The sequence below is a fragment of the Festucalex cinctus genome, chromosome 17 (assembly GCF_051991245.1).
Source record: "Festucalex cinctus isolate MCC-2025b chromosome 17, RoL_Fcin_1.0, whole genome shotgun sequence".
NCBI classification, from domain to species: Eukaryota; Metazoa; Chordata; class Actinopteri; order Syngnathiformes; family Syngnathidae; genus Festucalex; species Festucalex cinctus.
The window spans coordinates 3,045,486-3,060,360 of NC_135427.1; the positions used below are offsets into that span (position 1 = coordinate 3,045,486).

The window sequence follows — 14,875 nt, forward strand, 5'->3', positions numbered from 1 at the left end:
CCAAAAGAACACCTCCACGCAATTTGGCGCGCGCGTCCTCACGCAGCCTGCAGATGGGGCAGCAGTTGGCTTGATAGCGCAAGGTGTCGGCGCAGGCGTTGCACAGGCACAGGTGGCGGCACGGCAGGATGAGCGTGTCGCGCACGTCCGACAGACACACCACGCACTCGGCGCTGTTGTCGCTGATCTCGTCGTCGGCGACCTGACGATCGTCAAAACATGCGCGAACGATCGGAACGGGGAAAAAAAAAAAGGCCGATTTTGTCGCGTTTCTACCTTTGATTCTTGACTGTTGTACTTGTTCTCGATCCCGTAGATCTCCTGCAGGAGATAACTCACGCCGTCCACCTGGGAAACAAAAACACGAGATGATGTCACCTAATCGATTGAGCAAATATTTGACAAAAGCGACGTGCGCTCACCACTTGTTTCTGCTTCAGAGGCTTCACGCAGTAGCTGCCGTCCGTGTGCTGCCGTCGAAAAACCACAGCATGACGAATTCAGACTTTTCATCACATTTTGTGCATTTTGAAAATATGGAAGTGTATTGAATTTACTTGAAATAAAAATTCTGACTAACTTTTTGTTGTTTTTCTGAATCATTTCTTTTTGTTATAAAAAAAAAATACTTTAAAAAAATGGGAAAAAAATTATTCCGAAAAACAGAAAAAAAAATATTACTCTGAAAATCATGAGGAAAAACATTATTCAAAAAAACAGAAAAAAAAAATATTGCAAAAAATAGAAAAACAAATATTCCGAAAAACAGAAAAAAAAATTACTCCGAAAAACAGGGGGAAAAACATTATTCAAAAAAACAGAAAAAAAATTTATTCCAAAAAATAGAAAAGAAATTATTCCGAAAAACAGAAAAAAAAATATTACTCAGAAAATCAGGGGGAAAAACATTATTTAAAAAAACAAAAAAAAACAAAAACAAAAAAACAAACAAACCATAAATTAAATATTTTTTTTTCTGTTTTTTGGGATATTTTTTTTTCTGTTTTTTGGAATATTTCTTTTTCTGTTTTTTGGAATAATTTTTTTTGAATAATTTTTTTCTGTTTTTTGGAATAATTTTTGTTCTTTTTTTTTTGGAATATTTTTTTCTGTTTTTTTTTTTAAATAATTTTTGTACTGTTTTTTGGAATATTTTTTTTCTGTTTTTTTGGAATAATTTTTTTTCTGTTCTTTGGAATAATTTTTTTCTGTTTTTTGGAATAATTTTTTTCCCCCCTGTTTTTCTGAGTATTTTTTTTTTCTGTTCTTCGGAATATATATATTTTTTATGACAGAAAAAAAATATTCAGTAAAACAGAAAAAAAAACATTCAGAAAAACAGAAAAAATATTACTCAAAAATACAAAGCTCCCCCCCAAAAAAATAGTCCGAAAAACAGGATCTTTTTTTTCAAGTGACTGCAATATGCTTCCGTATGAAAAGGACCTCAAAATCACGTTTACCTTTTCAAACGTGGCCAGAAGTATGTGAGAGTGGCCCAGGTGCTCTGCGTACAGAAAGCAAAGACATTTATTTATTCACAAAGTCATTTGACGACGCCCTCGTGTCGGTGTGTAAGTGAACTCACCGTCGCCCTCGTCAACCACGGCCTGCACCACCATGGGGAAGATCTCCCTGTCCATGTCAAACAGCAGCTGCGGAGAACAAATAAGTTATTGGCGCCCAAAAACGTATAAATACGTTCTAGTTCAAATATTACCAGTGTCCCAAAGACGTATCTATACGTTTTTTTTTATGTTAGAGCATACAGGGGGCTTTGATGCAGCCTCCGAACTGAAGAGAACGTTTGAAGCAATGGTAGTTAGAACAAAAATGGCCAGCAGGTGGCAGGAGAGTATAACATATATTATGTAAGCCTTGCAAAATCAGTCAAAATCCAGTAAAACAGACGGGAGCGACCGGGGTTGCTTCAGTGGTCGATAACCATCAATGGCAGTGAATGAGTTAAAGGGGAGCACAGTATGGACCTGGAAAAAAATCTGAATATAGAAAAATGCTTTGGTGTCGTTCCATACCCGACCTATTGTGCCTGCAAAACCTGCACCAAACACAGAAACGTGCTATTCGTGTCGTGGTTGGATGTGGATACAGAGACCACACTAATCCAATATTTATTTATACAACTAAAAACTTTCAAATTCAATGAATTGATCAAGTTTAACCACCTTAAAATAATGTATGAAGCACATCGTGAAATTTTACCAGTCAATATAAAAATTACATTAAAAAATATGTACTTTGTGGAACAATCTGGATTACGAAACTAAACCATCTCAGTCCATTTGTATTTTTACTAAAATGTATAAAAACTCAATTAATGGAAAAATATATATAGCACGAGGTCATGCTGTTAAATAATTTTGTTTAATTGTTACCATGAAAGCATCTTTACTGTTTACTGTTATTTATTTTGTGTTGATTATTAATATTATTAGTTTTATTTATTAATTTTAATTTATTAATAGTAATATTTATAATGCATGTAATATATATAATTATAATTTTACATAATTATAATAATATAATTTAATTTATTTTATTTATATTACTATACAAATTTCTTTTTTTAAAGAATGAAATAAATTCTTGAAAAAAAAAAAAGAAAGACTTATCAAGTCACTAGCTTACAAGTCATGCAGCTCAAGTCAAGTCGAGTCTTTCATAAATCGTAGCCAAGCGAGTCCCAAGTCCAAAAATTGGCGCCTTAAATTAAGTGAGGCGCGAATCAAGCCGTCCCTAAATAAAGGTGACTTGACTTGACTTGACTTGACTTCCATACAGCAACTCTTAGGGACGACTCACCTCTTCGTCCGCCCACTCGCTGAGGTTGACGGTGTGCGAGGGCAGACAGAACTGCTGGCTCACCCCCCTCTTGAAGTGCACCGTCTCCGACTGCAGAGAGCCGTCCTGGGGCAGGTACCTACGTAGAACCAATTAAGGTCAACGGGTTCGCTCACACAAAATGGAGAAAAAAAAATCAAGCTGGTTCTCTGGAGAACTTACACTGGCACGCCGTTGTGAAACTCCTCTACGGCCTGGTAGTAGATGGTGATTGCCACCTGCGTGTCGGCGTCGAAGGTGAACTCCACGTTGTAGCAGGCCCGCTGCTTGCCCGCCTCGTCGTCGCCGGGCAACTTCAGGTCCTCGCTGCACCTGCAAGCAGACGCAGTCGTTTGAAAATAGATGTTCTTTTACACAAACGTGCTATTTGTGTCATTTTCGGATGTGGATACAGAGACCACACTAAATCAATTATCATCCAATTAAAAACTTTAAAATTGAATGAACTGATTAAGTTTAACTTTCAACTCAAGGTGTCGGTTTGGGGAACAATCTGGATTCAAAAAAAATCATCTCAGTCGATTTGTATTTTTTTTTTAAATGTATAAAAGCACAATTAATGTAAAAATATATTTAGCAAAAGGTCATGCTATGAAAGCGTCTTGACTGCTGTCATTTATTTTGTGTTGATCTTTTTTTTGCTCTAAAACATTTTTTTATCCATTTTTGTGCACTAAAAATCCAGAATGCTGCTGTCAACTTTCTTCTCCCTAAACCAGGAAGTAGGCTGCTGACTCACACAGACCGACAAACATCCACATTTTTGTCACCGAGCCTGGATTTAGCGGTTGCTGCTCATTCTTTCTTAGTCAGCACTTGTGCGAGTGGGAGTTGTATTACAGCGTACCGTACAAGCCGCAGTGTGTCCTTGCGGATGTTTATAAGGCTCCGTAGGGTCTTCACCGGGTCCTGAGGTGGAGGGGCCGCGTATGGGAACTGAAAGCAAGAAAAAACAACAATGGTTTGGGAACGTTTAATACACGCTAAGAGACAGTCCTCTCGTACCCACCACACCTGGCAAGAATTGATATCACGATTATTCAAACAATTATTTTTTGGTCCAAAACAATAAAATGACGAATTCAAAAAAAAATTGAAACACTACAATTATATAAGTTCCTTTAGGACCAAACAGAATTTATTATATTTATTTATGTTCGCAAAAAACTTGAAGTTGGAGTGCAGAAGTGCGATTTTTTTGTTACAAAACAAGAAAATGTTTAAACGTAAAAAAAAATTAAAAATAAAATTATTTGAAACACTATTCCTTTTGGATGAAAAATACATTTATTAAATTAGTTATTTTAAAATGTAAAAAAATGTGAAACACCGAAAATATATCAATTTAGACAACTCAAAAATTAGTACTAATATTTTTTTTTTCATTACGATTATGCTGATTTTATAATTGTGGAGTGTAATAATTGAAATTTTAATTGAATTTCGATTAACTTGCACAGCCCTATTAACAATAAACAATTTCAATTACTCAACATGAAAACTACATTTATTGAATTTGCTATTTTTACATTTTAAAAAGGTGAAAAAGCAAAAATATGTGCATTTAGACAACTTAAAAATTAGTACTAATAATCTTTTTTTTATGATTATGCTGATTTTATAATTGTGGAGTATAATAATTGAAATTTTAATTGAATTTCGATTAATCTGCACAGCCCTATTAACATTAAACGATTTCAACTACTCAACATGAAAAATAAATTTATGAAATTAGTTATTTTAAAAGTTAAAAAGGTGAAAAACTGAAAATATATTAATTTAGACAACTCAAAAAAATACTACTAGTGTTTTTTTTTTTTTTTAATGTTACAATGTGTAATAATTGAAATTTTTATAATGTGTAATAAAATTTTTTTAATTGAATTTGATGTACTTTCCAAGAAGATAGTTATCAGCTGTGAATTAATATTTGGCCTTGAGGGTCAAGCATCCCTTGTTTACATCGACAAACTTGACCCTGTTTGTGTTTGTCTTCGATTTGATTCCAAGCCACAAGCTGCTGACTGTGCAAAAAAGACCAACCTAGGATGCGGCGGAATAATTCCGCTCACTCCACAAACCTCACTCGAGTGTTTACGCGCCTGCGAACGACAGTAGCGATACACATCTGGGCCTCGGTGGGAGTCGCGCTGGTGCTGAAACGAGTCTTTCATTAGGCAACACTGGAGGTCTTATTAGAAACGTCACAGCGGCCATTCACGCTTGTGTATGTTCAACCAACGTCATTTGAAAACATTCAATTCCTTATGGGAGATTATTGCATGTGGGCAGGGAGGATCTCTAAATATAGCTTGAGCCAGAGCGCAATAACTCAAGCTGGGTTTATGCTTTTACTGCGCCATCTGCTCACAAGCCACCGAGCGTTATATAACGCTGCTTTGAGCGTCTCGTTCAAAGAGAGATGACGAGAGGGAGATTTTTTTTTTTGTGAATTCTGAGCCCGCGGGAGGATTTAAACGCCCACATAATCTGGGAGGAAAACTGCTAATTTTAGCCCGAGTCTAGACATTAACGGAAGAAAGACCACAAGTTTCTTTGCAAAAATTCTCTGCTCGTGAGCTCAACATTCCGGTGACATGATTGAAACGCCGCAGGAGAAAGCCTTTTCATTTTTAATTACTCTGACAGGATGACACGTCCATGTAAATTGCAATCGGGCAGAGTGCGGGAAGGCTGCTAAACGCTGCAGCGGGACGCCGTCAGCTGCAGACGAGCGGGGTTGTGTACAGCACGTCAACACCAAATGAATGCCAGATGATGGAGTCGGCTGTCAAGTAAAAGGAGTAGTTTGACGAAGGTGCTGAAATCATGAAAGAAATTGTAAAAAAATTATTGAACTTTTTAAATACTGTGTTTTTATCCATCCATTTTCTTAACCGTTTATTCCTCAGAAGGGTCGCGGGAGGTGCTGGAGCCTATCCCAGCTGGTTTTGGGCAGTAGGTGAGGTACACCCTGAACTGGTTGCCAGCCAATCGCAGACTGTGTTTTCAAATAGCCATAATTATCAAATAATTCCCTTGTTTTTTAAAAAAAAAAAAAAAAAAAAAAAAAAAAAAAGGAAAAAAGTAATTAAAAAAAAATTCTGTTTTAGTGAATATTTTTTTCTGTTTTTCGGAATATATATATATATTTTAATAGTTTTTTCTACCATTATTTTTTTCCGTAACACAGAAAAACATATACAGAATATTAACAACAACAAAATATGTACAACAAGTATCTTTGGAAATGTTTTCGTGAAAAAGATGCGAGGGATCGAGTAAAAAAATAAATAAATAATAATAAGTGAGGGATCCTAAAAAAAAATACAGAGGTTCCACAAGTAGGTGAATGCAAAAATTATAGCGTTTCATTTTTTCACATTTCGTCTACATTTTTTATTTACTGTTCTTACAATTGAAATTATTAATTTAATTTAACTTCAATTCATTATTTTTTGCTTTAATTAAATGTATTTTTTTATTTTTAATTGCATTATTTTACATTAGAAAATTAAGTATTTTTATTTCAATTTATTTTACTTTAATACAGTAACTCTCGGTTTAAAATGAAGAAATTATTTCAGAATGTAAACTCATAAAAGGTCATTAAAAAATTAAAAGATGGATTAAAAAACTGAATTATCAGTTGTCTTGAGAAAAACAAAAGAGAATCTTCAAAAAACAAAAATACTGGACTGGTTGATTTGTTGTTTTGTGCTGATATGAGTGCAATACAATACCTCCTGATATAGCAGCAAGCTAAACAGTAGAGCTAAGTTAGCTAGCTAAACCTAGCTTAAAAAACAAACAAACAAGGAAACTAGCTAAACTTGGCAGTGAAGCACAATATATTTGTACTTATTCAGCAATAAATTAACTTTCAATTTGTAATTTGATATTAGGGACATGAGTGAATGAGAATATTTACCGCGACTGGTCTGGTCCCGAGGAAGTTAAGGTCTGTGTTTTCTCCAAACAGATAACCTTCAGGGTGGGTGGAGTCAAACTTCTCTCCGCCCATGATGAAGTGGCTGGCAAAGTAACTTCCTGTGGACCCACAAGATTATAAAATGAATTTCCAAATTTGGACCGCAAATTGTTAACAGCAAAAATTGCCATACTTTTTGGCCCAAACTTCACCCCTCCAGAAAAGAAGCTAGGAAAGTTATTTCACAACGAGGAATGACAAGTAATAGTACGCATCCGGATACATATTTGACAGAATGTGGGAGGTGTGAGTCGAGTCTGACACCTTCAAGACTTGTTTTGCACATCCTCGGACTAAAAGAAGACTGAATGACAGCTCCTGAAGCAGGTCGGCGGCTTTGTCACCAGATCCCGCTAACGGGAACTGGGTCTGACAGATCAATTTCATCTGTAACCTTCCTCCTTCTTCCCCTAACACTGACAAGCAATGACATATAAAAATGCCATAAAAAATAGATTTAAACAGGAGAATATTATAGAAATTTTCATTTTATTTTTAGTTGTTCACGAGCCTGGCCACATACCAGGTGTGGAATTAAAAAAACAAAGTAAAAATATTAGCGACCTAATTCTAAAAATGTACATGATAACCGCCACATGTTGATCCAGAACCACTTTCAGGTCTGTCTGAAGCACTATCATGAAGAAATACCCACAAAGCACACAGGTGTGACGATATTGCCATCATATCAAAGTCGAAAAGGTAAGCAGAACTGCAATGAGTTTTGTTAGTTACACAGATTAGCATTAGCTAACAATGTTAGCTTCTGATAAGGGGCAAATACTTGATTGCTCGCTAAACACAGAAAAATAGATCCTTGCATGTTCAATCCCTAACCTCGCCCCGCGGTCGTCATGGTAACAAAATCAGTACTCATTGGCTCCAGGTGATCACATGAATGAGCAAGGCAAGAAGTCTGTGTTTAAGTGCGCTCTCTCAACAGGGTGTTTTGAGACCTGGGATCTTTTGTAAATTGTAAAAAAAATATATATATTTTTTTTGTTTCCTGTAATAACAACAAAGCCACTGGCCTCTCACAATGGATGGTGTTGTTTTTCATTAGTGTGACATCAAAGTGTAATCGCGCAAATTCCGTTTAAAGTGAGACGAAAGCAACGTTTCTTTCAACATCTATCTTTGATCTTTCAAATCAGATTGCAGCTCAACTCCCCTGCGGGCCACGCTGCAATCAAACTGGGATTTGGATTTATACTATGTCGCTTTCAACAGACATATTACTACTTTGGAGAAAAAAAGTATTGCTGTTGTCTTGTTTTTTTCCCCCCATTTCAATTGATTTGTGTTTCCATTTTTTCCCTAAATTCCAACTATTATTTTTTTGTTGCAGTATGTATATTTAAAGTCTATGCTAGTTTTTTTGTATTTCCCATCAGTTCTATGTATGTGCGTGATGAAGGTGAGTGGGGGGGTGAACGGGGGTGTGGTTGTCTCCCAAAGGGTGCCATTCAAGCTAGGACCGCCACTGACTGACGTAAAGGCAACTATTTGGAATATTTTAATGTGAAATGGATCTCTGGAGCTTATGAGGGTGCCATGTTTTGGTTACTTTTACAAAAACACCAGAGGTTCAAGATTAGGAATGGTTCAATAATGTGCTGTTAAATTCATCAAACCCTACTTGTGTTTAATAATAATAATAATAATAATAATAAATCAGCATTATTTTAGTGTTATTTACAGTGACTGTAAAACAATTTTACAGCACAGAAATATGTAATGTTAACCCTGAAGGCCTTTCTGCAGCTCTTTTCCACCTTGTAAGCAGCCTCTGTTGCTTACGTGTATACTACTTTTTCATCATTTTACCGCAAAACACAATCACCTGCAACACAGCGTGAATCCATTACAAACAGCAACACACACTCGAGTACACGCGCGCACACACATTGGGTTTACCTGTTGTTGGCGACTTACCAGATTTCGGTGGGTAACGGTACACCGAATTGGACGGAATATCCACTTCTTCCACGCCTATGTTTTGTCTGCTCGCGAAAGCCCCCATCTCCAGTCAAATGACAAGAATAAAGACAAAATGGACATTCAGCTTCGCTTTGTCAAACCCCCTCGATGATGATTACTTCGACTCATTTAATCCACTTGGTCCTTGTTCGTGTCCATTTCTCGTAAAAAGGGGGATTGAGCTCCCCTTTCTACACGGTGGATGTGACCGTTCCAGGGATTAGTGACTGGTCCTCTGGTTGTTTGTCCTCGCCGGTCAACGGTGGAGCTCGGTTGGTAGGTTGAATGAGGCTGGAGGGGTAAAAGCAGCAGTTGTGGGATTCCCTTTGAAAACAAACAAGCTTAATTTGGACTTTTAAAGCACCAAAAACGTCAATGTACAACAAGGTGGTGGCAGAACGCTGGTCTTTAAGTCAACCTCGGTTCTGTCAGAGGTCTGTGGCTCCCTGTGACGTCACAAATCCGGACCCTGGTTTTGGTGCAGTCCTCTCTCTCTTTCTCTCTACTTAGCAACGAACATAGCCGCCTCATATGTAGCTAACCCCCCCCGCGATGACTGCAATGCAGAGACGGTAACACGCACGTAGTAGCAATACACGACTGGGAGGAAAATAATACAGGTTAATTTCATGAGCTAGCTACGCAAAACATGACATTTCACGCGAGGCCTCGTGGGGCGTAGTGAGGGGTCCATAAAAAAAATAATGACCAAGAAACCTAGCTACCACAACATAGCATGGTAGCTCACTATAGATAATTTTGTAAGGTAAACTGAAACATTTTGAGGTAGACAAAGGAGGAGCGATAGGTGAAGTTGCCAACTATTTTTCAAGAGGTACTGTTACAGGCAGGGTAATTTGTTGCTAAAAGTCGCAAACTGACCTTAACGTTACGTGATGACGTCATTGAGTAATTACGTGTACATGTCGATGGGCATTTAGGGGTTATTAGTTTGTGCATGGATTGGTGAATATATAAAAAGTATATATCCCAGTTCAGAGACACTTAAAAAAAAAAGAAGATAATATTACGTGAAAAAAAAATCACAAATTTACGAGGAAAATCACGAATGTTTGCGAAATAAAGTGGCAAATTTCTGAGAAAATAACTCACAAATTTACGAGAAATTAATTTGGATATATGTCACAAATCTGCATTTCTTTTCTCGGATTATTAAAACAAATATATATGTATACACGGCCCTAATATGCCAATAATTCCCGTACTTTTCACCATTATTGACAATGAGACCTAACCTGCTCAATTAAAAAAACAAAAAAAAGTCAATATTTTAGAGAGGGTAAGCAAAATAAATACACAACTGATATAATGTAGTGCAAGGAAACATCTTTTACAAATTGTTAAAACATTTCTACTCAAATTCAGTGGATAAATTTGTTTCTGGGTGCTTTTGTGGGGGGAAAGTTGCTGGGTAGTCTGAAAATTTGCTAAATCTAGCAGCAAAAGTGGCACGTAATGCCTTGTTATAGCCATGTAACCTCCCCGTCAACAGGGGGCAGTAAAGCATATTTGGGGGAAACGAGCGAGCGCATCAACCAATCAGAAAAGGCCACCACGGGCCGAGAAGAAAGAGGGAGAGGAAGCTTTGTTGCCGCCATTTCGTGTACTGGAAACACGCAGCTTGGGTGGCGCACACGCGTGAGTGTTTCAAAACTGAATCGAGCACGAATTTAATTTAGAACCAGCGTCGTCTTGTGGTTATTTTACAGCCAGGACGAATTAGAAGTATTATTTTTTAGTGTACCATCGTTCGGTTTCGCGGAGAAAATGAGCTACGGTAGGCCGCCGCCGGACGTGGAGGGGATGACTTCCCTCAAAGTGGACAACCTGACGTACCGGACTTCCCCGGAGACGCTTCGCCGCGTCTTCGAGAAGTACGGCCGCGTGGGCGACGTGTACATCCCGCGGGACAGGTACACCAAGGAGAGTCGTGGTTTCGCCTTCGTGCGCTTCCTCGACAAGCGCGACGCCGAAGACGCAATGGACGCCATGGACGGAGCTCTGCTCGACGGACGGGAGCTCCGCGTGCAGATGGCCCGTTATGGCCGGCCGCCAGACTCCCTGTACAGCCGGAGAGGAGCACCGCAGCGTCGGCACGAAGGGTACGTCGGTTAGGGGTTGAAATAATGACAAAAAGCTGTTTAGTTGTGAAACAAAGTTGACACGTGCTTAAATGGTGGTCTACTTGGCCGCCGTTTCCATTTAGAAGTAGTTGGAAAAATGTTTTGCACACGTGAAAAGCAGCCATTTTGTTTTCTTCAACACGTGCATAACTAGTCAACTATATATATTTTATATGGAAGGGAAGGGTTTCACTTTTCTTTTCTTTTGACCCATGTATAAAAGCCACGATTAAAGTGAAATATCAAATATTTACTTGTGACATTCAATGTTTTTCTGTGCAGACGTTCAATGAGCCCCCGCCGCCGCAAACGCAGCCGTTCCAGGAGCAGGAGTGGTTCTCGATCCAGGAGCCGCCGTCGCTACTCCCGCTCCAGGTCCCGCTCCTACTCCCGATCCAGGTCCCGCTCCAAATCTAAGTCCAGGACCCCGAGACGGAGCAAGTCCAAGTCCCCCTCTCGGTCAAGGAGCCGGACTCCCGCCTCCAACCGCGGGTCCAGATCCAGGTCGAAGTCCAAGAGCCGACCCAAGTCTCCAGAGGACAACGGAACGGAGCCTTAGCTCAAAGTTGGACACGACATGACGGTATTTAGCGAGATGGCTGGAATTTCACGTATAAATATGGGAGATGTTTAGTATTCTGCTTTCTTGCGGTTGCTCTTCAATTTGACATAATCAACCAAGTCAGCAGAACCATGACTATTTTAAGCAATAGCTAAGATTAATTTGGTTCAAAAGCATTCATGTTGCCATGATAAACAATATCAAACACGCAAAAAAAAGGGGGGGGGGGGTGGAATTGGGTTAATGTGAGTATATATGGGTGTGCTTCACTCCAAACGTTCACTTAATGTGAAATTCTTTCCTCCAAGCTGCTGAGTCCTGTTTGCAAAGAGAGGAGGAGGAGATGGGGGTGTGGCAGTGAGAGAGCAGTTATAGTGTGTGAACCCCGCCCATGTCGCCTGCCCGTTTCCGGGTTGGGGGCGGCGGCAGTTGCTCGGGAGCAGGTCACCCAGGCAACGCTTGGTTGCTCAGGAGCAGGTCGTCATGGCGGCGGTGCGGGGCTGTCAGTTGGTGTTTGAGGCGGTGTGGTGAGGTACGTTCACAGGGATCTCGGGCGGGAAACCCCCCACCCGCCGCCTGCGCTTTGCACTCCCGCCTCTCGACCCAAAGGTTTGTTTGAAAATAAGTGCAAGAGTCCTGTGTAGAGCTAGACTTTGGGAATGTGGTGCCATGGAAGGTGCGTAAAATGTACATGAGGTGTAGTCACGTAATGTCAATACTCGGGTTAGGGGTTAAGATGGCGTCTTTTGGGGTGTCCTTTTGCTGACAATGCTCTGTTCTCTTTCCTTGCAGATCTCTCGGATGTTTGTTTTGTTTTGCCGAGGACATCAGGAGGAGTCTCACCATGTTCAAATGGACTCCACTATTGCCATTGAAAGCGGACTGAAAGGTTATTTGGAACTTGGTCTAAACATTTTCTCAATAGTTAATTCCACTTGTGCTACCTAAAGAATCGTCATGTTGTTTGTTCACAAAGTTGGGCATCTTGAATGAAAGGAATATGTATGTTTTTGTTCCCCCTTTTGAAATTGCTTTATTTCTGAATTTGTGCTTCAATAAACCTTTTTATTTTTATTTTTTTTTTTTAGTTAATTTCTTGAATGCAAGACCTTGTTATACTCTGTCTCGGCAGGAGGTTGTCAATTACAAATATTGGCTTGTTACCCCACTCAATTGGACAAACGTGCTGTATGTTAATCAGCCTGGCTTTAGTTGTCAAGATGACATTTTTGTTTTTCCTTTTTCTGTTAGCTAAAATTGCCTCGTATGACTCTAACCCTCTTTCTTGTGTATCTTTTGTGCACTAGGCGCAGTTGTGTAGCAGTTGAGTAATGCTGGTTAGCTGTTAAGATGCGGTGCAGTGCAGTGCAGTGCAGTGGTGACATGGTGTGGCGTGTTGCGGTGCCGAGTGCCCGGTCACTGTTCCGGGGCGCTCGACCCTCCGCTGCTGTTTGCCGGTTTGTAAGCTCAAAGGTTTTGCAGATCATCCACCCACCTCCCTCGAATCCTCCTTCCGTCCTTGTCCTCCCCGCCCCCTGTGCCTTCTTTGACTTCCCTCCTGTGTGGTGTACAGCTTTTATCCCTCCTTTGTTGCCTCCTCCCATGTCTGGTTCATCACTTGCTCCTGGGAAGTGGGTCCAGTGTGGCTCACAGTTTAAGGGTTGCCGATTAAAAAAAAAAAAAAAAAAAGAGGGGAAAAAAAAATGGACAGCTCTGGATGCCTCATCACATCTTTTTGTGCTACGTATTCCCACGTTGACTTCTGTTCTCTTGCATTTTCTTCAGGTGAATGCCAATAAATGTTTGTTGAAAATGGGCTGCTTGTGTGGTTTTTGTTTTCCGGGTGTAAATTTACATTTGAATGTTGCCATATTTACAGCAGGTTTAGGGCTCTGCATCTTCCATAAAATGTGGAGCAATATAGGTTGCAATGAATTGAAAGTTTTACTGAAAAAGTCAACATTTAAATTTTCCACTTAATGTCTTACGTAAACAAAATAGTCTAATTTGTTTTAGTTAGCAGTAGCTCAATCCAAATGAGAAATACCTAAATACACTTAACTGCAAGTTTGTTGTTTAAAAACTGTGTCGGGCCAGTTTATTAAAAAAAAAAATCGAAATATGACCTTTTTGTCCATTTGTTAAAATGTATCGTTTGTTGACACACAACTTGCACAACTACAAGTCATTTATTGTACTTTTCCGCCTTACAAAAACAAACCGGACAACCATACTAGACTATCGTCATGGAAACGAGTCACATGATCACGCCCCCGGAAGTGTTCTTCAGGTCAGGGCGAGCGTCTTTTCGCTGACCTGTGCCTGACTTTCTTTTGTGTAAGTCAAGTCACCCTGTGCCTACACGGGTGCTGTCACAATTGATCCATCTACGGTACATCTGGACACTTCCGCTGATGAGATTAACACCTAGATAGGTGATGAGCCGAGCACGTTGCTGGCGCGCCTGATGAACAGCGGAGGAAGAAGGGGGCGGTGACAGATGGCGTGACGTCACACCCGGACAGAGCCGCCTGCCTTATCCAGTAAACGCCGCTCGTTTAGGCAGCTTGTCTGGGGGAGATTATCCTCAAATCGTCGCTATGGCTGCCGGTGGAACCACGCGGGACAATTAAAAAACAAAAAAACAGCTATGGATTTGACTTTAATCTTATCAGCCGTCATCTTCACGCTACTCGCCCTGGTGGTCGCAACGTCGCTGCTGAACGGCACCTCCCGATCGCTGCCATCTCCGGCCGAGAGTTACCCGGCTGGACCCAGCTCAGACGCCGACAGAGGTGGCAAGACGGCGGCTAAGCAGAACGGCCACATACCGCAGAACAGCAAGCAGGGGAAGGCGGCGGAGGAGGCAGCAGCGGGGGACGCCTGGTGCGAGCTGAGCGGCAGCTCCCACGACCACTGGGACGTGGTCAAATCTGTGCTATCAGTGAGTCTCCATTCACATTTGTTTGTTGTGTTAAAGCTGTGATAGATTACGTCGCCGCCTTAAGCTGTTTACCTTCCCCTCCCACTCTGTCCTGTCAAAGGAGCAAACAAAGTTCGTTGTCAACTTGTAGATGATTTACCCGGCTCAATGCACATTGGAAATCACTTTCTTACTGTTAGTACTCTGCCTATGAGGTACCAAGAGAACCAAACTTCCGATTCACATTTAAAATCACCTTCTTACTCGAAGTCAGTTTGTTGCACAGTACATGACAAATGTGGACATAAGTTAAATGACTTTAGAAATCAATACTTTTCACTGCATTTGTTGTACAAAGCAAACAATAAAATAAATTCACATTTGCAATCAATTATTTACGACAAGTTGTACCA

General features: G+C 40.1%; 2 protein-coding genes across 5 annotated transcripts in view; one reads left to right on the forward strand and one right to left on the reverse strand.

Moving 5' to 3' along the window:
- LOC144005481 (E3 ubiquitin ligase RNF157-like) overlaps positions 1-9,698 on the reverse strand; it is a 19,157-nt gene extending 9,459 nt beyond the window's left edge. The window contains exons 1-10 of one of the 2 annotated variants that reach the window (XM_077503694.1): positions 8,789-9,698; positions 6,794-6,912; positions 3,710-3,798; positions 3,025-3,174; positions 2,824-2,941; positions 1,589-1,655; positions 1,464-1,507; positions 423-470; positions 277-348; positions 43-202 (exon numbers count right to left, since the gene is read on the reverse strand). In XM_077503694.1, coding sequence (XP_077359820.1) covers positions 43-202; positions 277-348; positions 423-470; positions 1,464-1,507; positions 1,589-1,655; positions 2,824-2,941; positions 3,025-3,174; positions 3,710-3,798; positions 6,794-6,912; positions 8,789-8,876 — 955 coding nt within the window. In that variant the 5' untranslated portion in view covers positions 8,877-9,698. The remainder of the gene's footprint in view (positions 1-42; positions 203-276; positions 349-422; positions 471-1,463; positions 1,508-1,588; positions 1,656-2,823; positions 2,942-3,024; positions 3,175-3,709; positions 3,799-6,793; positions 6,913-8,788) is intronic. The other variant, XM_077503696.1, reaches the window with a different exon arrangement.
- A 563-nt stretch (positions 9,699-10,261) lies between these two features.
- LOC144005485 (serine/arginine-rich splicing factor 2-like) lies at positions 10,262-13,355 on the forward strand. Of its 3 annotated transcripts, XR_013279579.1 has the most exons (4): positions 10,265-10,956; positions 11,260-11,560; positions 12,332-12,428; positions 12,847-13,355. XR_013279579.1 is itself a non-coding variant. In XM_077503701.1 (3 exons), exons 1-2 carry the CDS (start codon positions 10,622-10,624, stop codon positions 11,534-11,536), a joined length of 612 nt encoding a protein of 203 aa, XP_077359827.1. In that variant the 5' UTR covers positions 10,262-10,621; the 3' UTR covers positions 11,537-11,560; positions 11,848-13,355. The 3 variants fall into 3 exon arrangements, 2 of the variants coding, with proteins under 2 accessions (XP_077359827.1, XP_077359828.1); XM_077503701.1 differs by having other exon boundaries at positions 10,262-10,956; positions 11,848-13,355; XM_077503702.1 differs by having other exon boundaries at positions 10,266-10,956; positions 12,332-13,355.
- The last annotated feature ends 1,520 nt before the right edge of the window (positions 13,356-14,875 follow it).